This window comes from Chinchilla lanigera, unplaced genomic scaffold (genome assembly GCF_000276665.1).
Source record: "Chinchilla lanigera isolate Chin_1 unplaced genomic scaffold, ChiLan1.0 scaffold00001, whole genome shotgun sequence".
Lineage (NCBI taxonomy): Eukaryota > Metazoa > Chordata > Mammalia > Rodentia > Chinchillidae > Chinchilla > Chinchilla lanigera.
The window spans coordinates 1,752,503-1,778,525 of NW_004955402.1; the positions used below are offsets into that span (position 1 = coordinate 1,752,503).

At 49.4% G+C, this 26,023-nt stretch overlaps 1 protein-coding gene across 3 annotated transcripts in view; it reads left to right on the forward strand.

Moving 5' to 3' along the window:
• Positions 1 to 26,023, forward strand: part of Piezo2 (piezo-type mechanosensitive ion channel component 2) — a gene marked incomplete at its 5' end in the record, with an annotated part of 338,525 nt that overhangs the window by 217,884 nt on the left and 94,618 nt on the right. For 2 of the 3 annotated variants that reach the window (XM_013514699.1, XM_005372584.2), the window contains 6 exon segments: positions 13,288 to 13,450; positions 16,338 to 16,457; positions 18,773 to 18,811; positions 19,537 to 19,675; positions 22,056 to 22,204; positions 25,356 to 25,586. In XM_013514699.1, the coding sequence (XP_013370153.1) occupies positions 13,288 to 13,450; positions 16,338 to 16,457; positions 18,773 to 18,811; positions 19,537 to 19,675; positions 22,056 to 22,204; positions 25,356 to 25,586 (841 nt within the window). 3 annotated transcript variants of the gene reach the window in all.

Below are 26,023 nucleotides of genomic sequence, written 5' to 3' on the forward strand. Positions count from 1 at the left end.
TACCTTTCTTAAAAATGAAGCTTCCATTTATGTGTGGTTGGGTTTAAATGTGGACTCTGTCCTGTACCATTGGCTTTTATGCCCCCGAGGTTGAGATTGTATAATTAATCCTTTACTTTTTAAAATTCACAGTCATTTAGGCTATTCTAAGTCCTTTATGACTCCACATAAATTTTAAATTTTAAATAAGTTTTTCAGTTTTACGAGAAACCCTGCTAGAGTTTTGATTGTGATTGCATTGATTCTATACAAAAATCTGGCATTAGACTTCCTAGTGCATGCACAAGGCATAGCTTGTTTTCCAATTTATTTCAGCAATGTTTTTTAATTTTTAGTGCCCCAGGCTTTCATGTCAGTTGTCACCATTATCTCTTAAGTATTTCGTAATATTAATGTCACTGATAATGGTAATTTTAAATTTGTGACTTTGTTGCTGATAATATAAAAATATAATTATTTTGTATATTTTATATCCTGCTACTTTGTTACACACTTGCATTGGTTCTACAAGATTTTTTTGTGGATTCCATCAGGTTTTCTACACAGACCAGGTCACCTACAAGTAAAGACAATTTACTGTCATTCTTTTCAATCTTAGTACCTTTTATTTCTTTTTCTTATCTTATCACACTTGCTAGAAACTCTAGTGTTGAAATGGTCAAAATGAGTATCCCTGGTTTGTATTCCCTTTGAGGGGGAAAGCGTTTACTCTGTCTTTATTAAGTACGCTGGGTTTTTTTGGATTTTTGGGGGTTTTTTTGTTTTTTTCCGGTACGAGGGATTGAACTCAAGACCTTGCCGCTGAGCTAAATCCCCAGCCCCAAGTATGCTGTTAATAGGTTTGTCACAGATGTTCTCTTCAAGTTGATAAAAATTCCCATCAGTTTCCAGTTTGCTGAAATTCAACCCACAATAAATCAGATTTAATTGCACAGTTTTCCAATACATATTGAAGTCTGGTTTTTTTTTCTTTTCTAGTATGTTAATATGGTGAATTGGTAATCAAGTCACCTTGATACTCCTATAATAAATCTTACTTGGCCATGAGGGATTATCCTGGGGCATAGGTTCTAGCTCAAGGTTAGAGCATGTGCTTATCATGCATGATACATTGGGTTGAATCGCAGGAACAAGAGAAAAGATACTAGCTTTGTTACATATTGTTGGATTTGAATTAATAAAATTTTGTTTAGATACTGATCTGTAATTTCCCTTAATTGGGTTATCTTTGGTATCAAGGTGGTGCTAACCACAAGAATTGAGTTGGAAAATATGTTTTTCAGTGGCCTGGAAAATGATGTGGTATTGTTTTTATCTCTTTTTTTAATGCTTGGTAGAATCCACCAGTGAATGGACTTGAAGTTTTTCCTTGTGGGAAAGTTTTACCCACAAATTCAATTTCTTTAATAGATATAAGACTGTTGAGGTTATCAATTTCCTCTTCAGGCTTGGAGTTTGTATCTTCCAATGGATTTGCCTTCCTGCGTAGATTTTCAGACTTGTTGGCAGGAAGCGGTCAGTGAGGTCCACAGTGACGTGATGCTGTGAGCCCGCCTGACCTGCATCACCACCCACTGCCTTTCCAGCCATCCGAGCCTCGAATCTGCATGTGTTTGGGGATCCATGGCAGACTTCTTGTGGTTGTTAAGGGGCATTTACTCTCAGACCTGATTCATCAGGGAAGTCGCTTGCTGTTGGTCTCCCTTTCCATGTTGTAGCTTTATTGATCATTAACTATCAAGGACTTCAGAATGAGATGTTTAAGCCCATGTTGCTATCATAGCTACTTGGGAGAACTTTTATTCGTATGTGATAAAAGTGCCTCCATTTGCTCCCTCCTACACTGTGTCCTCTGCTCCAGAAAGCTGCGGGGCTTACGGGTTGAGTACAGTCTTATTGTCAGAAAAGCAGCGCAGGTACATGGAAGGTCAGCTGGTCCCGGGAGTCTTGATCCTGATTTATTGCTCAGATTTCCTGCAGAGCTATGTTGAGGCAAGGAAAGGAGACCATGCAGTGAAACATTCACAGAATCCAGCATCCATTTATGAACCCTCCAGGTGACATCAAAGAAATAGTGCCTGCAATCATTACTTGGAAACACTTCCAAATGGCCTCAATTTGTCCACAGTTACAGTTCTGCATACTGCACACTTTTTACTGGGTACAAAAATCATCCTTTAGACAGATGTGATTTAGTGTAAATATAGCATAAAACCCAATTACAGAAAATTGGCAAATAGTTAAGACATAAATGTGCCCCACAGTCTTCAAAGGCATGATGTAGAGCCCCGGAGACTTGATGCGAAGTTTTTCTGGGCTTGAAAAAACAATGTAGCGTGAAATCTGTCAAATTACAATTTTCTCACACACAGAGCCGTGTCCACAGGTTTGGTGTAGAAACATGTTTAAAGTCCAAGTAAGAAACTAATGAAGAAGGATGGTTAAACATTGGCTGTGTTTTCCAAATGATGCAATTCAGCAGGAAAGGGAGGAACTGGAAGCCGGAGTAGCAAAGCCTCGTGTGTAAAAGGCGGCATTATACCCTCATAGGAGCTGCGAGAAATAGAGAGTCTCCCTGCAAGGATTCCTCGAAGACAATACCAGAGACACCTGATTGACACTGAGGAAATTTCATGCAGTGATACACGGCACAAACACTGCCCTCTGTGGGTATCTGACCATGTCCTCCTTTCTGACGGTGATCCTTGGTGTATCCTGTTGCACCCACCACGTTAGATTTGGGACCTTTTGACTTCACGTAGCATTTTGGGTTAGGAAGAGACTTTGACACCTTCCACCAGTGGTTCTCAAGCTTCCTTGCTTCCCCAGGAGTCTGAAGCAAGACCTTATACCTGTTGGTGACAGTGGATTGTCCTTGTGACCATCCCTTTACCCCTCATGCCAGTCATTCAAAGGTGATATAGTGCGCTGCAGCCTGCTGGGTTGGGATGATGGGTACTGTGAAAACAGTCCTCATGAAATTCTGTTTTCCTGAGAGGGGACTTCTCTTGTTGAGGATCACTGACTTTCCCTGGAGACTGGAAAATTGCAAAATGACATGACTGATGGCTGCTGGAATCAAGCCTCCCCAAAGTGTGGACTGCCACACGTCGTGTCAGCCACAGGACTGCCCGTCACCTGCCACCCGCCTTCCTCTTGGCCCAGACAGTGTTCGCGAGTGCTCTGTGCAGAGCATGTCTTTGTTTAGCATAAGAAACAACACACAGATCGTGAGTGGGTAAGACAGCTCAGGGGCCACAAGGGGACAAGTTGTGCTTTTGCCGAGACCAATCTGAGACAGTGCTGACCGATCCCCTTCCTTTCCTTGAGCACTTAACCAGGTGAGAGAATCTCTCTCTTGGTGAACGCCCTGACATGAATCGCGACACACAGAGCAGTGGTTTGATTCTGCACCCTTCCAATCCCTGCAGTGTCGCACTGGTGCTGTCTCACCAGCCCTCTGGAGCCCTGGCTCACTCTGAGAGGGACCGCATTCTAGGTCATCAGGGAGAGGAACGCATATACCCTTGCTTGCAGGGCCGTGGGTTTGGCATTAAACTGTGACCCTGGCACAGGCCATGTTTATGTTTTAATGCACAGTAACAACAATAATAGGAGCAGGCAGGGGTTCTTGAGCACCGTGATGTGCCGTGACGTTACTCTGTGGCATGGTGTCGCGTACCTCACCCTGTAAAATCAAGTATTAGCACCCGAACAGTGGAATTTGCAATCAGTTGACAGTAAAGCTTCCAGGTGACCTGGCTTCTAGTTCTAAGTATTTTCTCCAGTGCAGTCACATCAGAGACTTGAGCAAGTCAGAAGGAAGCAGGACAGGGTGTGGGGTTGGGGATGGAGTAGAGAAGGCAAGGCCACTGATAGCCAAGGTCCTCGTTGGTGCAGAAACATCTGTGACTTGAGCGAGGTCCATGAGCCTCCAGAGACATTAGCCAATATGCTTGGGATGGGTGGGGTCCACTTACTGCTCACCAGCAAGTCCACACGGTAGGTTCCAGGGGCAGGCACTCAAGGGCCCAAGAATCCGTGTGACTCAGCATCCTTAAAGTGGAAGTGAGGCGAGACTAAAGGACACTTCAGTCTGACCGGGAGGAGCTTTGCTGCTTTCCATGGGAACTGTTAATGCAACCCAGCGATCCGATCTGAGGAGGGTTGCAAACCCTGTATGAAGTGTGGGCTGTTTTTTCACTCTGCTGGGAAGAGCAGAAGAGCAAGAGACATTGCTTGTGGGGACTGTAGGTCAGTTTCTGACACAGACGTTGCACCAGCGGTGAGCACATGGTTTTTTCGCAGGAAGTTAATACAGAAAGGCCCACTGGACCTTGGTGATGGGCCTTCACTAGGATGCTGCTGGTGAGAATTGAGTTTTAGGGGAAGTGCTAGGAATGCCAGTGATGTGTGTGAGAACTGAGTAGAAGCTTCCTGTGTAGCCAGGTTCAGTCTGCGGTGTATTTCCAGCTTAGTGGTGTGTACATAACTCCATAAAAGCAGGGGTTAAGGAATGCTAGAAAAACACAGAACAGATATCTGAAAGGTTTCTGGGTCTTTATAGAGATCCATTTTCTATCTGATAGTGAATGCTCTGCGATGGCTTCTTGCTCAGTATTCTAAATCTGCAGTAGTGTACCTTATCCTCATCCCGTGCCTCCTACCTCCTTACCAAGAAGACCAAGGCTGTTTGTGTGATCTTCAGTCTGGGAGCCTCCTGCCCCATCAGAGGCGGATGGCGGCGTGAGCAGCCCACAACAGTAGCTCACGGTTCTCCTGGCCTGCAGGCTGGGCATCCAGGTTGATTCTGGGCTAAGCTTGCCTTGTGGTAGTAATATTTTGTACTTTCGTTCTGTCTTTTGCTTTTAAAATCTGTTAACATCGTAACCTGGGGGGTGATTTTTGCCCACAAGATTCACTTATTTATTATTATGTTTCTCACAGGTGGAGATTTTTACGAGAAATTAATTTGCTATTGAACATTGTTTAAGAAAAAATAATGAGGTAGCAGTTACATGTGTTTTCCTGCACTGACTACACTCAAAAAACCCCTAACCATTAGCTGGCTTCCCAGGGCTGGAGTTTTCACAGGACAGAAGGAGAGAGGTTTTGCCCTGGTCTGCTCCGGGGATGCAGCTGTTTTTCTCTGTGACGGCTGCACAGACTGTGGCTGAAATGGTGGTGGATGAGGCTGCTTCGCCACTCTTTTCTCACTGACCGGTGCAGTTGCATCCCGGCGGTTCTCTGAAGAAGTCTTTCAAAAGCTGTCTTCCCTACAACTCCCGTGGTGTCTGTTCACTATTGTTAGGTACACTTCGGGGGAGGAGAAGATACAAAGGGAAAGACAAAAACAAGGAGGAAAAGCAGAGTCGGGGAGAAGGGAAGAGAAGCAAATGTTTGTCTCGGAAAGGAAAACTGGGTCAAAACATAAGGAGTTTTCCTGAGCGTCTATAAGGTTCATGAAGTTGGGCAGGGAGAGATGGGTGTCTGTGTGTGGTGGGGATCGCTGTAAGCATCCTAAGGTGCGGAGGGGAAGGCGTGTGCTCTGGGTACCGCTGCGAACTGTGGTTGGTGGGGATGCATGGTGAGCGTTTCCTGGTGCTGGAGCCGGGAAGACTTCTGGGTTGTAGCCAGCATGACGTAGGAGATACAATGCGGCAGGGTACAATCACTGATGTCCAAGTGTGGGCGATTTGCAAGTCAGATACTTATCATTCAGGTTGTGTTTATGTACTGTACTCACTGGCGGTAATGTGCGTTAAGCAGAACAGCCTGTGTCTGGGGAGGTAGGTGGGAAGTGACAGTGCTGAAGCAAGTGTGTGCATGAAGAAGGTGGTGTGTAAAAGGGAAGTGAAGGGCACTGCACAGACGTCCTACCTTACTCACCGCGGATGCTAGAACATGGACGGAATAACTGAGATCAGACATCGGGCAGTTGCAAACGCAGGAGGAAGATGCCTGTGCGGGGACTGTGGTAGCTAAGCTTATTGTCAGCCCCAGGAAACTAGTAAAGCACTTCTGGGTGTGCCTGGGCAGGTTGACAGGTGACCTTCGGCACTGTATAAGGCCTCTCTGGTCCTGCTCCCCTCAGCTTCCTGACCACCATGGACTAAGAATCTTTGCTCCCCGACACCCTTCCACAATGATATTCCCACCTTGGAACCCACCGACCATGGACTGAGTCCTCCGAGACCGGGAGCTCAATAAACCTCTCGGCCTTTCATTGCGGGCGTCAGGCACTTTGTCCCAGCAGTGGGAAAGCTGACTTAATAAGAGGGGAAAGAGGGCCGGGTATAGCTCAGTGGCATAAGCGCCTGCCTGGCAAGTGCAAGGTCCTGAGTTCAATTCCCAGTACAAAAAAAAGAAAAGAGGGAAAGGAGCAGAATCAGTTCTGTAACTACTCTAGCTCCCTGCCCAGTAGCACAAGCTGCAGGTGACATAGGAGAGGGAATCCCAGCCAGCAGGATGTCCCCACTGGCTGCAGAACGAAGGTCAGAATGGGAGAGGTTGAGGGCTCTGATGTATGTATGGAATGGTGAAGAGAAGAAAGCAAGGCAAGCAGGTGCTGCCGGAACCCGCGTGGGTCAGCCTGGTTCTTCTGCCAAGCTCCAAGCTGCGCCTGCATCAGCTGAGAGTCCATGGAGCCCGGCAAGCAAAGCTCCGGGGGAAAAACAAGTATCAAGGACCTGCAAACTCCGTTCCCTCTCAGAGGTCAGATAAGGCGGAGGAAACATTCTGGTTCTGGTTACAGGGAAGAGATTCCCACTCCCCTGGGGCTGGGTAGTCCTACTACGAAGCTGCCCCAGACCCATATATATTAGGTGGCTGGTGATTTTTCTGTACAGTTAGTTCTCCAAGCTTCCTCAGAGTACCCACGTGTGCTTGAAGAATGAAACCCTGAAAGCCATGCAGAGCAGCTTCAGCTCCTGCTGGCTTGGCACCTCTAACCACCATCGACCATCAGGGCTGCGCGCGCTCTGTGATCAACCGCAGCAGGCAGTGCACAGCACAACCAGGAGAGAAAAGTGCGAGGAAGGAAAATTCCCAAAGCGCATGCTTCCAGCTGAGCGAAGGGAGCAAGGCACCTCCGCACACATCCACATGGGGATGCTGTCCCTCATGGGCGGGGCACCGCCAGGAGTGCTCAGCTCGAGGTCACACTTCATCACTCGCTGCGTGTTAAAGGTGGCAGAAAGGACTGCCTCGGGGTGGAGAACTCAGCATTAGCGTGAGCCAAGTCTACTCTGGTTCACCTAGAAAACGTGGGTCCGGGTGGCAGGAGACTCTGGCTGGCTCCTTGCAGTGTCTGGATGGCCTTATCCGAAACAGACAGACAACTTAGTGGGCCAGAGGGGTCATTAGAGGGGTGCAGGCATAGATGAGTGTTACCTTTATGCGGGGCCAGGACCACAGAATGGGGTGTCCTGCTCCCTCTTCCATGGCTACCAGCTACTTGTCACTCGGTGCAGGCAGAAGAACGGTCACAGTGACAGTGGCCCCCAAGACACTGAGCTCAAATCTCAGCATGGGGATTCCCATGGGACCTCGCCGCTGGAGCCTGTCCCGAGCCCTGTTCCAGAGGGATCGGTGTGCAGTGCGAATGACAGCATGCACAGTGCTGGGCCTCCCTGTGGTGCGGCCGCGCCCCGTGCGCGCAGCCCTCCTCTCCTCGGAGCCCGGCTTCCCCCCTCCGCCGGCGCCATTCTCCAATCCTAGGACTTTCCAGCACTCTGCCCCCCACGGTGCTCCCCTTCTGCTCCTGCTAAAAGCTGTGTAGATCCATTTCCACTAAAAATGAGATTATTAAAAGTGTTTTCTTTGGAGGACCATTTGTCCCAAAATATGGTAACCATTTTATGTCAGTTGGAAGGAACCTATTTCTTGGCTTCAGAAGCAGATTTAACACCTGCCTTAGCCTTTTATCAGCCTAGCTTCGCACCTGCCATTCTGGAGCCCTGATGCTCATTTACAGAACACGCCTCCCTGTGAGACTCCCCACCCCCGTCATAAAAAGCTCTGAGCTCTTGAGAAGAAAGGGCTAGACTGAAAGTGTTGGCATCTCATTTCACAGCCCTAGAATGGTTATTCTCAAAAAGCGTACAATAACAAGTGTTGGCAAGGGCATAGTGCAGGGGGGGGGCAGTAATGGTGCTGCCACTATAGCAAACAGGGTGGCAGTCCCCCAAGAAGGAAAAATAGAATCGCCATGTGATCCAGCAATTCCACTCCAGGTTACACACCCGAAAGAATTGAAAGCAAGACCTTGAAGGGTTGTTGTACACCTGTACATCGCAGCACTGTTCACAGGAGCAAAACGTGGCCATTCCTGTTGTTGAATGAATGCATAAACAGAGCGTGGTTTATTCGGATGAAGGGATAGGATCCAGACCTCAAATGATGTGACCTTTTGGCACATGCTGCCCCACAACCTTGCAGACACTAAGCCAAGTGAAACGAGCCGGTCCCAGAGGACGAATGCTGCACAGCCCCAGCTCTGCACGGTGCCTAGGAGAAAACTTCAGACAGAAAAGGAGATCAGTGGTTTCCAGGGACTGGCAAGAAAAGGAAAAAAGGGAATGGCTTAATGAGCCCAGAGCTTCAGTCTTGCAGGACGAAGGATTCTGGACATTGTTTGCATGATATGAGCAGAGTTAGCACCACTGACCTGTGTACTGAAATGGTCAATTTTATGTCCTGTGTGTTTCACCACAGCTAAGTTGCTTTTTAAGTGTGGCATCAGTCTCTGTTACGTAGCCCCCTGCACGTGGCGGGTTCCTGTGTTACCAGGCTCCAAGCAGGTGTGAACCTGAGGCAGGCGGTCACTTTATAAAGCTGCCATCATGTGACGTGGAAACCAATGTCCTGCCGCCACACGATGGCCCTGTGTGGTCAGATGTTGTGAGTGCTACAGAGAGGGAGAGAAGAAGTGCTCTGCAGGGTGGAGAGCATCTGTTACAAGCTCAGAGGCTCACAGAGCCACAGGCAGCTGCAGGTTTGCTTGGGCCTGGAGGAAGGAAGCGAAGCCTGACCCGAGAGCCCATCCTTCGGCCTGGCCGGTGCCTCCTTCTCAGGGCGGGGAGTGCATTTCACACATAGCAGCCTGAGCAAAGTGCAGCCACGGGAGCTGGAAAGAATCACCGGGTGGCATCCTGTGTTGTTCCTACTGGATTTGAACTCTCTTACTGTTTCTTAATTATAAACCCAATGTGTTCGTCAGCTTTGCATTGCAGTAACAGTACCTGAAGCTGCTACATTTTTGACGTAAAGAGGATTGGGAGCCAAGGGCATGGCACAGTGCAAACCTTGGGAGGACATCAGTTTTGTGGAGGGAGGGGTCACCATCCTGATAGAGAGTCAAAGGGACTGGGGCCCACAGGTCCTTCCAGCAGCTCAAGACCCAGGGCGCCCAGTAGGCCCCACCTCCCAGGTCCCACCTTCCGGTGTCATCAAGGAGACTCTCAGCCAACCACATCCAAACCGTCCACGAGGATTCTCCGTTTAAGAAGCAATGTCCTTGGCTATCCACACTGGCCAAGGGCTCACTCAGAGGGTAAAGTTGAAGATTCTCATGTGTAGCTGGTAGAGAGCAAAAGGAAGTATCTGTTCTAGAGGGCCTGGCGCGTGCTGACAGGAATGAAGTGGGCTCCTGTGCACTCGTCCTCTGCGTTCTGTCCAAGCCAAGAGCCCTGAAGCCATAGGTGCTGGGCTCCAAGCAGCAGCAGTGTCTTCCCAGAAATTCTAGAAGCTTCTGGGTGTCCGCAGCCCTGCCCACCCCTTCCACCTCTCCTTTTTGAAACTGTGACTTACGAGTGTGAGTCTGATGTGTTTGATTCCATTCCATTCCATTTGATTCATGTCTCAATTCAGAGTCAGGCAAAGGACTCCAGGACCAGATGTGGATGGCAGCCCACGGGCAGATGTCACCGTGTCATGGACGTCCAAAGCAAAACGGATAGGATGAAGGCACAGGAAGGAAGAGGCCAGGGGCCAGTTGCAGGCTGCTGGTGTACATTAACTGTAAAGAATAAACAAGTAACGTGTACAGCACAAAGTAATTTCATAAATTAGCACATGGGTTCAGAGGATAGACTGTGGCCATAAGAGAACCACGAGTTCCTGGGCTGTGCTGGCGTCCTGAGTGATCGGGATGGAAGGAACACGTGCATGGAGAGAGAGAAAAGGAAGGAGAGAAGATGAGAGGATGCAGTTGGGATAGGAGCTGCAGTCCTGAGGTATCAAGAGTCGGAAGCCCTGCCTGGCCCTACGATGTTGGTGACTCTCAGAGGGAGACTAAGTGCATTTGCATACTGAGATGGACACGGGCTTTTTGGTGGCCGTGGGCAGGATGCTATGGTTTCCATCTGAAGTGCCCCTCCAAGGTCTCCTGTGTCTGAAGGAGGCAGGGTTGTGGGGCCGTGTGCTCATCGGTTGGGGGCAGAGGCTGCATTGCTGAGATATCAGGAAGTCTGAGTCTGCTGGGCTGCTCCTTGGATCTGCGTGGCCCGGGCCTGGGTAGAGGTACCAGACACATGCACTCCTCATTCTTCAGTTGGCAACCCCGGAAAAGTCACAACAGGTGAGAAGAGCCCTGGCTCAGGGCAGGAAGACCAAGGTGATTGGCTGTTGTGGTGAAGCCTAGAGTCTGCATGATCGCATTCACTGTGGGAGAAGGAAGGTGAGACCCAGTGCTGAGGCTGCAGCTTCACTTCCCCAGGGGGCCCTGGGCTCGTGCTCCAGGCCAGGGAGGTACTGCAGGAGGAGGGGATGCAGCGAGCCAGGCCTCAGCCTCCAGATACTAACTGCAGCAACGGTCTGGGGTGGACTGGACAGAAGAGGCAGGAAGGTGGCCTTCTTCTGTGGACGGGAAGGCGGGCCGCAGAGGATGGCACAGCAAGACAGGCTGTGCCCCAAGGGCCCATCTATCTCCACTGCAGACTGATCGTCCTCAACCTCCCTTGGGGAAATATTGGAGTTGGCGAGACCTTTAGCATTTAGTGTAAGATTGTCTGGAAAACTATCCTGCGTTGTCCAGATGCTCACACCCCAACCCTAGTGCTGTTAGATTTCCCCAGCAAGTTTCCAGCCAGAACGAGTCGCTTAACACACACCCACACGTTCTCAAAGGAGCAAGGCGGCCTGGGCTCAGAAGTGGACAAGGGAAGAGCGAACACATTCGTGACTGATCCATCAAGCACACAGATGCCTCATTGCTGAATTCTTTAGGGCATAATGACCAATAAAAGAGTCAGAACATGTGCAGAAAGAAGTACAGGTACAGATGTATTTCCAAATGCTTTTTGATGTGTGTTTGGTGGAACCCACACATGGGGATGGAAAGCCAGGGCCTTTGTGGTCAGTCAGTGTGAAGCTGGGCCAGGCCCCCACAGAAGCGCTGGCAGTTGTGGTACCGCAGGGTGTAGTGAATGCGCGGCCCAGGGAGGCGTTGGGGTCAGAGTCTCTGTCCTCCTGTTCCGCCTAATGCTGTCCAGCGCAGTCCCACAACCTGGTCACCTCTCACCTATTCAGGTTTCCCTCTGTCTTCCACCCATCTAACTTCCTGGACCAACTGCCCAGGATGCTGTGCTCCCCTGGTGTCCATGCCCATCAGCGAGGGTCACAACACCTCTGGCCAGGGTCACGAGGAGTGAGTTCCCCAGGCACCGTCCTTGGGAGAGACAGCGGCCTTGCAGTGTGTGGCTTCTATACACTTCTGTGAGATTTCTCACCTGATGCTACACAGCAGCACTCTGACCCTCCATGTGCATGTGGACATGTGCAAAGTCAGTTGGGAGTGAGTTATGAGCCCATGGGGAAGGCGTGAGGGGTGGAGGCGATGTGAAGTCCTTGGCAGGATTCGTGGATCAGTTTACAAACAGCTGTGGAAAGTTACCATTAAATTTCTGACGGGGCGAAGCAGGTACTTATAAACTCTGCAGCTGGATGAGGTCATTTCTAGTTGAGGTGCCAGGTGTGAGAGCTTGGAAACTAGAGCCGACCACATATATTAACCGAAAAGCCTGTCCGGCTCATCCGATTTTAACTCCACGAGCTTTTCAGTCTATGTCCTTTATGCAATTAAACCGAAATTACATTTCAGTGTAGGGCTGTAAAGAATATGTTCAGAAAATTTCACTATTCTAAGCAGATTCTTTTGTATTAAAGAATTTTTCTTCTTTATATACTTTATTTTGCTTAAGAGTAACGTGTTAACTGTATGTATTAATGAGATTCAGTGTGATATTTCAGTACCTTTTTCTTTCAGATGCTAACTACAAAAAAAAAAAAAATTCCTGGATTTAAGGAAAAAATTGTATAGTAAAAACAAGTTCTAGCATTTTTTTCTAATGCAATTGAAGGAAGCCCAATTTCTTTTTAGCTTACTTTGAAATCTGTGTTGTATCACTGTGGTTACTTTGTGATACAAAACCGTTGTGACATTGAGGGGTTATAACACCAATCCTTAACATAACTGAATGTAGAATGTGAGATAAAAATGAAAGGAAGTTCATTTATAGAAAATGCAAACAACAGAATACATTTAGCACACAAAAGTTTTATTCATTTAGTAGCATCTTGTCTGAGAAAAACTGCACATCAAAATGAATTTCTAAATAAATCATATTTTATACATTTGCCCACTATATAATCAAAAGCATTCTGATTTGCAGTAGAACACAGTATTAAAAGATAAATTGTTTCAAAATTTAGCAAGCCTCATAGTCATCTTTTAAAGTAAATGATTAATTACAAAGCTTTGAAAAAATTAAGGTGCCCGTAAGTTAAATTTGACATAACTATATCTTACAGAAATGCTACATAATATATATAGAATATATATTAACATTTGACTTTTACAGTTGAATTGTGGAACTATGTCCACTTTCAATATTTGCCCCATAATGTCAACACTAGCTGAATAGCTAATGCCAAGTCCAGCCAAAACCAAAATATTTGCTCATTTCGTTGAACTTGGTAACATGTTACCACATACTTGGCGTTTCATTAATACAGGGTTTTAATAGAGCTAAATGGCAATCAAAATGTAAATTTCTAAAAAGTGTGCAAGGCTTTAGCATTAGCTGGATTTTTGAGCCAGTATGAAGATCATTCCTCGAATGTGGACATCACTTTTATATATTGTGCATGCATGTTTCAAGACTGTAGATTCATGTGTATTACACAGGTCTTTGTGCATTATCTCAAGATATACTTATGCATCTCGGCAAGGGTGGAGCAACTCTCTTGGAGACTGGCAGCTTAGCAGTTTGCTTTGTTTTTAAACAGGTTGTTTGGTATCAAGTCCGTGATCCAAACCGACTGCTCCAGTACGTGGAAGATCGTCGTCAACCCAGACCTGTCCTGGTACCACCACGCCAACCCCATCCTGCTGCTGGTCATGTACTACACGCTGGCCACGCTGATCCGCATCTGGCTCCAGGAGCCCCTAGTAAGGGACCGGGGTGCCTGTGGTCTTGTCTGCAGTGACCTGGGTCCCCTGGGGACTGCCCGTTGCTCCTGCTGCCCTGCTGAGCAGGGCTCATCCCAGCGTCGCTGCAGCGTCTGCTCACAGAGCCCGGTGCTGCCGAAGGTTAGGTGGATAGAGAACGGTCAGGAGGAGGACTGGCTTCCCATGTGAGTGCCCCTCGGTGCCACCACAAACCGCTGATAGGGAAGAGAGTTGAGGGTTCATTTTTTACCGAGCATTTACTAAGTATGGGTAACATGCTGTGCTGTTTACAAACTTCACGGCACCCTCTCCGGAAAGCCAGTGTCGTTTCCATCTCACAGGTGAGGAAAATGAGGAGTTACAGAGGCCCGTTTTCTTGAAGTCACAAACTTACTGACCCTGCAGCCCCTTTTACCCCGTGGTGGCGTTGGCAGCCTTCTCTAGCCTGAGGGTGCTGCAGTGGCCCAGCTCTTGGTGCCTGCAGCCCACATGGTGGGAGGGGCCTCCGTGGGGATGCGGTTGTCCCCTGCTGGAGGCACTAGAAGCCCTGTGCCTCTGTGGGAGAGTGGAGCGTATGGCCTCTCTCCTGGGTCCTCTTGCCTCTCCCCGTGACTGTGAGAAACTCTGCTTCCAAGCAAGTTGGGCCAGAGCTGCCTCACCTACCACCTGCGGGGGGCGTCGCTCAGGGCGGAAGCAGTTCAGAGCCGGGCTGAGCCAACGCCTGCGGTCCATCTCCCCTTCTCGCTCACATCTAGGCCTGGAGCAGTTTCGCTCTTTCCTCTCTCCTTTCCTCATATCCGCAGACCATGCTAGAGCTACACATTCATTCCATCAGTCAGTCAACAGGTACTCGTCCAAGGGTGGCTGAGCACACCCACAGCAACCAGCCTGCACTTCCTCAGGGAAATGCAGCCTGGGAGAAGTCGATGGCACCGACTCCACCACAGTGGAGGGTGTGTGGGTGAGGTGCACGTCTCTGTCTGGCCCTGGCAGAGGCACCATATGTCTGTCTTCCCGCCTGTTGGCACCTGCTCTGAGCCCCAGAGGATGCATATATGGTCATGGCTATTCCCTAAGGTCAGAAGGAATCTGTCATCCTGTGTCACATTTGTCCAGTTCTCTGGTGAAATTTGACTATGCCAGTAACACCCTATAAAATGTCTTTATGTTTGCATCCTTTACAAACTCATGAAGTGTGACTAAAAAATACAGTGAAAATTTAAATTTCTAGAAAGTACTACAGTAAAAGATACACTGCCAGGGACCCTCCTCAGAATTCTCCCCCTTGCTTTGAACACACTTATCCCATCATCCCAGCCACTTTCTGCAGCAGCGCGGAAGTCCTCTTTCGTAAGTGTCTTTAGTTGCACTGTCCTGGCTGCCTTCCCTTTCGTGACCATTTTGAGTTTGGAGAGGAGCCAGAAGTCACACAGCCCCACGTGTGGTGACTGCGGCGGGTGAGGACGCACTGTTGTGTTTATGTCATGTGTTTACCATCTGTGGGACGGTAGTCAATAGCAGCGTTTGCTGTCATTCTTTAAATCACACCTTGCAAAGACAAAAGGACTTCGAGAACTGCTTCAGAAAGTAGCAAGAACAGTGGGATGAGTGTTTTCAAAGGGAGGGGGTATTTTGAGGGAGAGTAATGGCAGTGTAGTAACTTTTTACTGTAATAAGTTTTAACAATTTAAACACTCACCATATATTTTATCACTTACTGTACATATGAATATAAATACATCCATAAAATGATGTTCTTAAGAAATTAAAATGTGTGGCGGAAACCAGTTTGGAATAACAGCTTGTCGTTATGGAGACCCGGGTGCTGTGGCTGTGAGGAAGGCAGCCCTGCTGTGCTGTTCCATGGGCCCTCGCAGGTCTCTGTCTCATGAAGCGGTGGCTTGGCGAAGCCTCTGCTCTTCACCCCAGCTCCTGCGTATTCTGTGGTCGAAACCTCGGGCCGTCTGAGAAGCCAGGGGAGGCAGACACAAGTTGTGGCATAGCAGCCCTGCAGGCTGTGGCACCTAGTAGCCACACCTCAGGGGTCCACATCGTAAGGGGGTGGGGACAGAGGACTTTCCTGGTGAGGCAGTGTCAGAAGACAGAACACTGACCAAATCGCACTTTTGGGGAACCTGGCACATTTCATGCAAAACGCCAGCCACTAGCTGTGGGCGTGGAGGCAGTGGTCCATCACACGTGTTTAAAAAGGCAGAGCAGCTGTTGTCAGGAGCTGAATGTCCTATCGATGCTCCTTGACTTTTGGTGGGGCCACCTCCCAACCAACCATCACGAGCTGAGGATACCATTAGGTCAGAATTCACTTAAGATGCCAAGTGGCTCGGCCTGGACTGCTCTAACCCGCCTCAGACCCCTCGAGTTAGACTCGGCAGTGCAAAGCCTTTTTGCACGGGGCTGGGTGTCTCCGCTCTCGTCTGTGGGGTCCGGCCCGGCAGAGTGGGGAGACGGCACTCGTCCTCACCCCCAGGTCACTGAGCAGGGAGATGCCCCGGCTGCTGAAGGCATGTCCCCAGCTGTCCAGTGGACATAACTTGGACGTCTGCGCAGAGCCCCTCTTGGCTTCCCCCCTGGGAATGAGGAGCACGTCCTGCCGCCACTGTCCTGACGCGCAGACCCCGGGGCACAGCGCACTGACAAGACGGGGCCGTTTCACACCCGGGCACAGGCTCCGTGAGAATCAGGGGACGGTTCACATCCTTGTGTGTACCGAGCCCAAGACAGCGTTTCGGCTCTGCTGAGACTGTGTTGCTCCTGTCCCATGCAGAGCATACATTAGCTTTGAAAAGCGGTCAGTGGGGTGAAGGTGGCCCCCGCCCGCCCAGGCTGCTCCAGGAGGCAGAGCTGTGGCTGTGACTCTGTGTTCCAGGTGCCAGATGAGATGGCCAAGGAGGAGGACCACGCGCTGGGGGACAGCCCCAACCCCCACTCGGCGGAGAGGCGGCGGAGCCTGTGGTACGCGGCCCACTACCCCACCGACGAGAGGAAAGTAAGCCACGGCGGGCCGCCCTGTCTGCTTTGCCGTGTTTGTGTTTTACCCTGCGTACGGGCCTACAAGGTCCAGGTCACCGTGGGCTGCTCCTGAGTCGCAGAGAGGTTGGGCTGAGCAGGCTCAGCCGGGACAGCACTTCCTGTCCACACGTTCTGCTGACATCTCTTAGTCCTAAGAGGAACGTTCCTGATTATTTTTTTAAAACCCTCTGTATTTAAATACACCATCAGGTGTGGGTGGGATGTCCTCTGTTGAGTGGGCAGCAGAGGTGACGCGTAGCGTAATTCACAAGGCCCTGGATCGTTTGTTTGCCCCTTGGAGCTCCTCTCCATCCAGTTGTGTGGACGCCTTAGCCTGGCCATGTCGTGAGGACAAATGCTCCTTTATCCTTGGTGGATCCTCTGGCCTCCCCAAGCCAGCCATCAAGGAGCAGCCCCTCTGCCTGGCTTGTGGCTAGGGACAGCGCCCAAGTGGAGGAAGCATAATGAGCTGAAAGTTTCCCGTCGCCCAGAGGCGCGACCACATCGCCCCGCAGCCCTGCGCAGTACTCTCCTGCTTGTGCCAGTGCTGGCGGAGATGAGCGTGCTTTTAAAACAAGCGTCTCTGTGAACAGCGCTCCCCGAGGCCCCAGCAGGCCCAGTCTCCTGTGGGCTTTCCCTGCCCTCATACTCACCCCCAGCTGCCGCCAGCCCCACAGGCTCCACACACAGCCCGGCCCCACGCAGGGGCACCACTGTCGCCCTTCTCCTGCATTTTCCCGTGTTTAGATGCACAGATGCTTATCGCTGTGTTATGAGCTTGCGCAGCACGGTACCGTGCTCTGCAGGTCTATGGCCAAGTGTACAGCAGAACCTGTCACGTGGCCTGGATAATCTCACTGTCGGGTACATGGACGTTGCCTCATGCTGCATCTGTGGAAACCTGTCCCGTGGTTAACCAAGGCTGAGGTTAATTTTCTGCAATCTCTACCTTGATGTACACATCTTTTTAATATACTGTGTGACAACGTGGGGGCCCATACAGAAAGTCTGCCAACGGTCCCAGCGAGCAGCAGACCCCCGTGTCCCTGCCTACACCACGGTTAGCTACAGGACAGGGGAGCAGAACGTGGCCGTTCAGGTCTGAGTAGGAGGCAGGTAATGACTTGCAGGTCACTGCTGCCAGGCAGGATGCTGCCCAGCAGTCCACTCTAGCCCAAGAGATAAGCAAAGGTTAATGTGCAGGGGGAATGTGCGCTCTGCGGCTCACATTCCAAGGACGGTGATCTCCTAGGGACACACTCCCTGTGCTGCTTATGCAGCTTATAGCTCTGACCCAGACTGGCTCCCAGCAGCTGGGTTCGGGGCAGTCCTGGAGCAGACTGTCTGTAATGACTGGGCAGACTTTAGGTGCCCCTCCGCCTCCAACCCTGTCCCTGGGGCCGGGTCCTCTGTGGACGCAGCCAGAGCACCTTCTCGTGGCAAAGCACAGCCAAGACAGATGTGAGAGGCCAGGTGCCTTCTCCTAAGCTGGACCTTAAACAGACCTGCGCAAGTGTGGGCAGTGACAGTCTTCAGAATTTGGTTTTCTTTGAAAATACAGAAATCTCTAGAATTTATTTATGTTAATATATAATGAGCTAATTTTAATGAACTAATAAGTAATCTTAAATAATAAATAATGAACTAACAAATAAGTTTTGAACACCTCAGTGTGAACTACTAGTATGACAGATACTAGTAGATAGACTCCACATCCACAAAGATTCTTGGGGACCTTCCAGACTCCAGAATATCCCAGGCTTATTTGCTGTGCTAATAGTTATTTGAGGGCACCCCAAACACTTGGCACTACTATAGCTTAAAAGCATCATCCTATAATAATTATTTTATTGTGGGCATATGCAAATCTTAAAATAATTGCAAACCTCAGTACAAATCAATTATTTTTTGCTAAGAGACTTTTCTTGAAAAATACTTTCAGAATTCTGCAGATTTCTCTAAGGGTTCTAGCAACGTAAAACCAAGTGGCTTATTCCATTAAAACAGAACACCTAAAAAAATAGTAACTTCTGTAACCACATGGTTCATGGTTGCATATTTGCTGTCATAGTTAAAACTAAATAAACATCAAACTCCGGAAGTGGCCACAGTAAACAGCATCTTACAGCTCAATTATTTGTCGCTTTACGTTTTGCATGGCAGTGTTAACATTCTGGGCTTCCTCCAGCTAGAGAGAGCAGGTCTGTGCGGAGGGAACTTCATAGATGCACAGAAGCACTGAAATGCTTTCAGCTCACCTCCTAACATGCTGTTCCGCATTGCTTTTTGCAGCTTTTATCCATGACCCAAGATGACTACAAACCATCTGATGTTAGTATATCCTTAGAACTATCATTTATGCATGCGTAAGTGACTAAAAGTTATAAATGGGGTGAGTGCCTCTGAGTCTATTTAGGGATGCATGTAAAATGGCCATGAGCTTTTGGTTATCGTCTTGCAGAAATTATTTCTGGTTCATTGCTGTTAAAAACACCGATTCATGCTGTGACCTTGTGTGTAACTGTATGGAGTACACTTAAACTTCGGAAAGCCTGGTGCATCCATGGGCTGTTGTTTGAGCATTTTGTGCTGTGGCCGTGCTGATCATTGCATCATTTAGACGAGAAGCCTCACATGCGTGTGAATACACACGTGCATGTGTGCGTGTGTATATGTATGCGTTTAGCTCGACATTGATAGGGCCAGAGAGACAGAAGGGAGCCCAGGTGTGCTGCCTGGAGGGGCATGGATCCCCAGAGGGTGTCTAAGCCAAGCCCCACACCCTGGCAGGCAGGAAGGTCCACAGGGCCTCATCACGTGGTTTGCCGCAGGAGTGACAGGACCAGGTGTGCATGGTGCTGCCACCACTCTGTGCAGACAGGGTTTGGAGAGAGATTGGCTACACAGAGTTCACCTTGCAGGAAGGTTTGCATAGCCAACAAAAATCAGTCTGCCATCAGCTGCTGGCTGTGGGGCGGCGCGGGGCCTGGGGAGGAGGAGGCACCCACGTGGACACCCCAAGCTGTGCTGAGCAGTCCTCTCCTGCTCTGCCGCAGGGCCTGCTGGTGACGGTGAACGGCAACCCCGTGGACTACCACACCATCCACCCGAGCCTGCCGCTGGAGAACGGCCCTGCCAAGGCCGACCTCTACTCCACGCCCCGCTACCGCTGGGAGCCCTCAGAGGAGTCCACAGGTGAGGAGCGCAGCGCTGGGGCCACAGTCGTGACCGTGGCCCACTGCTGGCTCTTTCTTTTGCTGTTTGCTCAGTCTGCTCATTACTTTTCAACAGGCATCTCGCCTTCCTGCTCAGCGTGTCTGAGCACTGGCTCCTAGTGGCACCAGGCTGTTGCTGTTTGTGTTCCCTTCTTGTCTACAAAATAAGTTGCCCCTGGGGGCCAGCTTAGAACAAAATGTTTTAGCTCGATGTGGCAGCACACGCCTGTCATCCCAGCAATCGAGAGGCTAAAGCAGGAGGATCGCTGCAAGTTGAGTCCAGCCTGGGCTACACAGCAAGTCCAAGTCCAGGCTGGACTACGTAACAAGAGCTGTCTCAAAAAAACAAGTTTCAAACATGTAAACTTTTACTAGCGTGAGACCCACATGGGTAGGTGTGTGTAGATCTAGGTCGATATCTGTTTGTTGGTCTATTGTTGGTACTACAGCAATCATCTCTGCTCTTCTGGATAATTTACGACTTTTCTTGAGAATGAGTCCTTTTGGTTCATTAAGAGGGGCTGGCTCAGTGGTGAGGTGCTTGCCCAGACTGGGCAAGGCCCGGAGTTCATCCCCAGAACTGCGGACAGGGTCAAAACTCACACTCCATCTCTCACTTTATTGTGTTGGAGGAAAGCTATTCAGGTGATAAATTGGTGGCCCGGGCCTAAGATCTTACCCACAGACTTGTTTCCAGTCTGCACAGCATTCTTCAAAAAAATAAATATCACTAGTAGCCAACATCTTAAAAGCTGCCGCCCTGACCTGGAAACAGAAATTTCTGGAATGGCTTGAAGAATGTGGGCATCAGCAGCATGAGTCCCTCAGCTCTGCAAGGCACTGGTCGATTCACCCATTATTATCCTCCCCCCAGGCACTGAGTACCGCAGTTCATGAAGACAGCATTAGCTGAATACTGAGGAAAGGGAAAATCAGAATGTGTGCAGGTAGCCACAGAGACGCTTGAGAGAAGGCAGATCCCTCATTTGCATCCGAGATACATTAAGTGTCCTCTGAGACCTCTCTGCGTAATCCCTTCCCGGCCCAGCCTGGCATTCTGTTCTTCCTGCTTCTCAGTACTTCCTGCGGTTGCCCTCACAGTGCTACTACCTGCTATCTGTCAGCACAGCAGATCTGTGAGGCCAGCCAGCATGCTCAGTGAGGTTGGATCAAGGCCAGCCTGCCCTGCACACACGCCGCGTGCACACCCACATGCACACACACGCCACCTCCAGTGGCATCTGTGAGCTCCCGCAGTGCTGCCCGCAGGCAGGGATTCCAGGTTCCAGCTCACCCAGGTAGGGGAGCTCAGGGTCCGAGTTGCCCTCCTCTTTACGCTGCTTGTGTGAGAACTCATGGATGTTTGCGCACCTCCAAGGCAACCCAAGTACACTTATACCATAAACTGAACTTGCAAAAGTAAAACAAAACCTGCAAAGTTGCTCTGAGTGGGTCCCATAGACACAGGAGCATCACACACAGAGTGCTGCTGCCCCATCCGACCTACAGTCCTACGCTGCTGGGGTCCCGCTTCCCTTGCACACCCTCGCTCCCGACACTGGTGCTGGACGGAGGGACACAGCCCTGCCCTGCCGAGGGTCCCCAAGCCCCTGCGGGTAGCTCAGCAGTCACTGGCTTTTCTGTGACTTATTCTTCCTCTTCAGGGTGCTAGCAGCCCCCTGCTGAGACGCTTTGCATGCAGCCCAGTTAATCTGAACAAGAAAATCAGGAGGACATTTGACCTGGTGACTTACGAGACATCATGTCGCATGTTGCTCTGGGTTAGGAACCTGGGTATGACCAGCTGGGTCCCGGCTTGAAGTCCCTCGTGATATGGAATCAAATGCACCCCTACCCCTACCCTGTAGCCCTTGCTGTCTTTCTGGAAGCTGGTGATGGGAGACCTCAGTTCCTGACACCGGGTGGGCAATCATAGCCCACAGCTGGCTGGTCTTAGGCATAGCTAGAAGGTGGTGTCCCTGGCAAAGCCACAGTCTTTCACAGCAGAGCACTGGGTGGCACCCTGTCTTGCCGGTGGGGGAGCAGCCTGTGGCACGAAGCCCTTTGCCTCCAGGGCCTGAGTGCCAGAGGGCAGAGCTTCCAGGGCTCCCCTGGGGCCCTCTGCCCTCTCCTGTGGAAGCTTCCCTCCTGCACTTTTCCAGGGATGGGCACCCAGTACCCGGTCACCTGGGCAGGACTCACTGATTGCGTTTGAATTCTAGCCATTTTATTAAGTAGAAATAATTCTCCAAGTCTGAACTAAAAGGCCATGCCCAAACGGTACCTGGGCTGCACTGCTTGGGGCGTCTGCGGATGTCACCCGTCTCCGTGGTCGTTATGTAAAGTATCTGTCCATCTAGAAAAGAAAGAGGACGAGGAGGGCGAGAAGGAAGAGTCTGAAGAGGAGAGGAGCCAGGAGGACAGGAGAAGCGTCCGGGTGCATGCCATGGTGTCGGTGTTCCACTTCATCATGAAGCAGAGCTACATCTGCGCCCTCATTGCCATGATGGTAGGTACCGGGCTCTGCCAGGTGGGGCCACCGTGCCCAGGGCGCCTGGCTCCAGGCCGGCATGAGGGTCCTCGTGTCCCCACGGCCTGGCAGACTGTGGTAGGCTCTGTTAGCTTTTCACGGGGTGTTTGTACTACAGGGCAGAATCCTGTCCTCCCCGACCCTGCTTGCCTTCTTTTTAAATATAAATGCGTGTTTCTCAGAGTTGCTCATCAAATCCAACTGTCCCCTATTTTGCCAACTTATGAAGACACGTTGGGCAGCTTTTCTAGAAGGTATTGAAGGAATCTGAGGTTGGCACGTAGTGCGTTTATTTCTTTGGGGAGGTGAGTGTGGCCAACACGTGTTTTCTGAGATACCGTGAGACTCTGGTGTCGCAGGGCAGCTGCGGTGCCCGTGAGCTTATACTCTTGCCTGGCTCTGCCAACCCCATCTCCACCATCGCGGCTTCAGAAACAGATTCAAAAGTTCCAGTCTTTCTCTATCCTGAAAACACAAGAAATCTGATTTATAGTTTGAGAAATCTAAAACTCATTTAAAACACAGGTCTTCCAAATTCTGTGTCAAAGGTGAGACCCCATGGACACCCTTAATGATTAAAATCTGGAAGTACTTTATAACTCTAGGGGAAAATTCCCCAAACACAGTTGCGCCAGCTCCTCAGTCCGTCTGCTCTCTGGATAAAGCAGCTGGTGTGCAGCATTCGTTCCTCAAGCACACCTGTCTTGCCAGGGAGGAAGCAGAAGCAGAGGCGCCTTGAGTTCAAGGTGCTCCTTTGAGGGTGGCAGTTCCGCTCATCACGTGGAATTCATTCTGTGCGCCTTGATTAATTTCTGATCTTGCCCGTGTTCCTCCTCTAAAAAGGCTGCAAGTCTCTGTTCAGTGCTGATCACTTATTGTAGTAAAGGTAACGCGCACTTCTGAGTCTGAGCTCAAGAAAGGCTCTGCGTACCTTTAGGCTGTGTGTGTGAAAGGCTCTGCACTGTGTACCTTTCCTCTCATATTGGTAAGTTTGGTCTTTTTCTTAAAGAAATAAAACTAAAACAAAAACAGGTCTGAAACACATTTTGTTACTTAGTAGAAAAAAATCAGTTGTAAAAATGACAGCCCTTCTTGCAAGATGCGCCCTTCCTGGTGGTCCGTTGTCCTAATGGAGCAACAAGGTCCGTGATGCAAGGTGCTTCCCAGGAGGTGCCCGTGCAGCGGGTTCTCTCCTCACAGCAAAACTGAGCAATGAGGAGCCATGTCTGCCAGAGCGATTTGTGCATTCGTCCAGAAATATGAAGCAGGAAGGTGCTGAGCTCAGCCTCTGAGCACTGGAAGCCGCGTCTGTAGATGCTACGCCCGCCGCACAGCTGGGCCACGCTGGGCCCTTCCACAGCCAGGGCGCTGTCCGTAACCCTCATCCCTTGCTTCCCTCCCACACGTGAGCAGTAAGGGAGAGAAACCCCTGGGCTTCCGAAAGCCTGACGATCAGAACTGAGTTACACAAAACGGCAAGGTTGTATCTGCATTTCACACCGAAATAAGTGCACTAAATACATCATTTAATATAAATCCACTAAATTTGTGATATATTGGATATTGCCTAACCTTTGACACACACTATTTCTATTTGTTTGTTTCCTTTTTTTGGTGTTTTTGTTTGTTTTGTTTTTTTCAGACAGAATCTCACTACGTAGCTCCTGCTGGGCTTGAACTCGCTATGCAGTCCAGGCTGGCCTCAAATTTGTGGCAATCCTCCCGCCTTAACCTCCTGAGTGCTAGGATTACAGGCGTGCACCACCATGCCTGGCTTGATACACACTATTTCTAAGGAATGATATTTTCTTTTTTTTTTGGTTTTGGTTTTTCTCTGGTACCAGGAACCGAACTCACGACCTTGCGCTTGCCAGGCAGGCGCTTTTGCCACTGAGCTAAATCCCCAGCCCAGGAATAATATTTTCATGAAAATAATTCAGATGATTTCAGTTGTCAGTTACTAACTTTATTTTAAGAAAAGCAGGGTTTGGGGCTGGGGATTTAGCTCAGCGGCAAAAGCGTCTGCCTGGCAAGCGCAAGGTCGTGAGTTCAGTTGCCGGTACCGGAGAAAAACCAAAAAAAAAAAAAAAAAAGAAAAGAAAAGCAGGGTTTTTTTAATTTCCAGTTTGTAAGTGTGTTTTTTAACCAACACTTTCAAATAACTCATCACTTAAAAAGCTACTAGTGTTTCAGGACAGATGTGCAAATTGCTTCAAAGAGACACTTGTTTGTTCTCTGCTGGCTCCTTCACTTTCATTCCTGTCTAGCTTCCCAGAAGCAAAACAGACCAGGAAAACATTCTGGACTTTAGAACTCTCTTGGTAATTCTTGATATTCAAGAATGTGATTGATTTCAGTTAGCTCCAAACATACCTAGGAAATGTTCATAAATGTCTTTCCATACACAAAAACTGGTATCAGAGACTACAGAAATATATAGCAGGTTTCTTGGAGTTAGCAGCATACATGACCCTGACATAGACTGTCTGCTAGCTGCCATTTGAGGATCATTTCTGATTCTTTGAAAGTTTAATGGGAATGGAAGAAAATGCGCCATTTGTCCAAAGGATGCCTGGCCCTTTGGTCCTCACCCTTGCTGGACAGAGGCTGAGCCCAGCTGTGCCGACTGGCCTGTGGGGTTGGATGCGTGGGTGCCTAACACACAGCTCCTCACACAAGCAGTCTGGTCTCCACTGTGGCTCATCTGCCCGACTGTGCACTTAACCTCATGATTCTCAGTGTTTTATCATTTCTCAGCTCAGCTACAGCTCACACTCATGAATTCAGAAATAACCCCAGACTGCTTGGGGACAGGAAGGGAAGATTCCCTTAGCCTGGACTTTAAGACCACAAAGCAGGGTGAAGGTGAAGAGATGGGCTGGCGGGAAGAGGATCCAAATGTGGGGCCCCTTGGCTTCTGGCTCTGTCCCTAGAAAGTTGAAGGCCACTGTGCACAGCAGCTCAAATTTCCCTCTTCTCTCATCCTCTGCCACAGGCCAGGTTGCTCAGCCACTGCCACGGAACTCTTCCCTTTCTCTTCTGAGCCTTTCCTTTGTAGGAAACTTTGTACCAGAGGGGGAGGCTGCGCCACACTGACCCTGACGCTGTTTCTCTCCTCCCCTCCCCTGAGGCTTGGAGCATCACCTACCACAGCTGGCTGACCTTTGTGCTCCTTATCTGGTCCTGCACCCTGTGGATGATCCGCAACAGGAGGAAGTATGCCATGATCAGCTCCCCCTTCATGGTCGTCTATGCAAATCTGCTGTTGGTGTTGCAGTACATCTGGAGTTTTGAACTTCCAGAAATTAAGAAGGTCCCGGGATTCCTAGAGAAGAAAGATCCAGGAGAACTTGCCTCAAAGGTAAATAAATAGCAATGAAACAAAACCACAGTCATCAGCGTAGTTGCATTAAGCAAAACCTTTCAACGAGAAGTTCCAAATAGTCAGTGCTTTGCAGAAAATGAATGTACCTAAGACGGAGAACTAATTTACACTGCTTACAGGTCTCTGTCATTTAAACCTGAACATATATTACACCATGTTTTTAGCTTTTACTTAAAAATGGTAATGCTTTGTACTTGTATAAGTTATTTTTGGTATAAATTATAGTGGAGTAGTACGTCGATGTGGTAATAGGAGCATACAAGGTGAAATAGAAAAATGCAGTGTAAAATATAGCAAGGGGCTAGAAGATGAAATCTTTCCTCAATAGGTTATCACTGTATAAGAGACTCTTAGTTCCACATTGCTATTATAGGCCGTCATTTGCTGTTGACAACATGCTTTCTCTAGGCTTG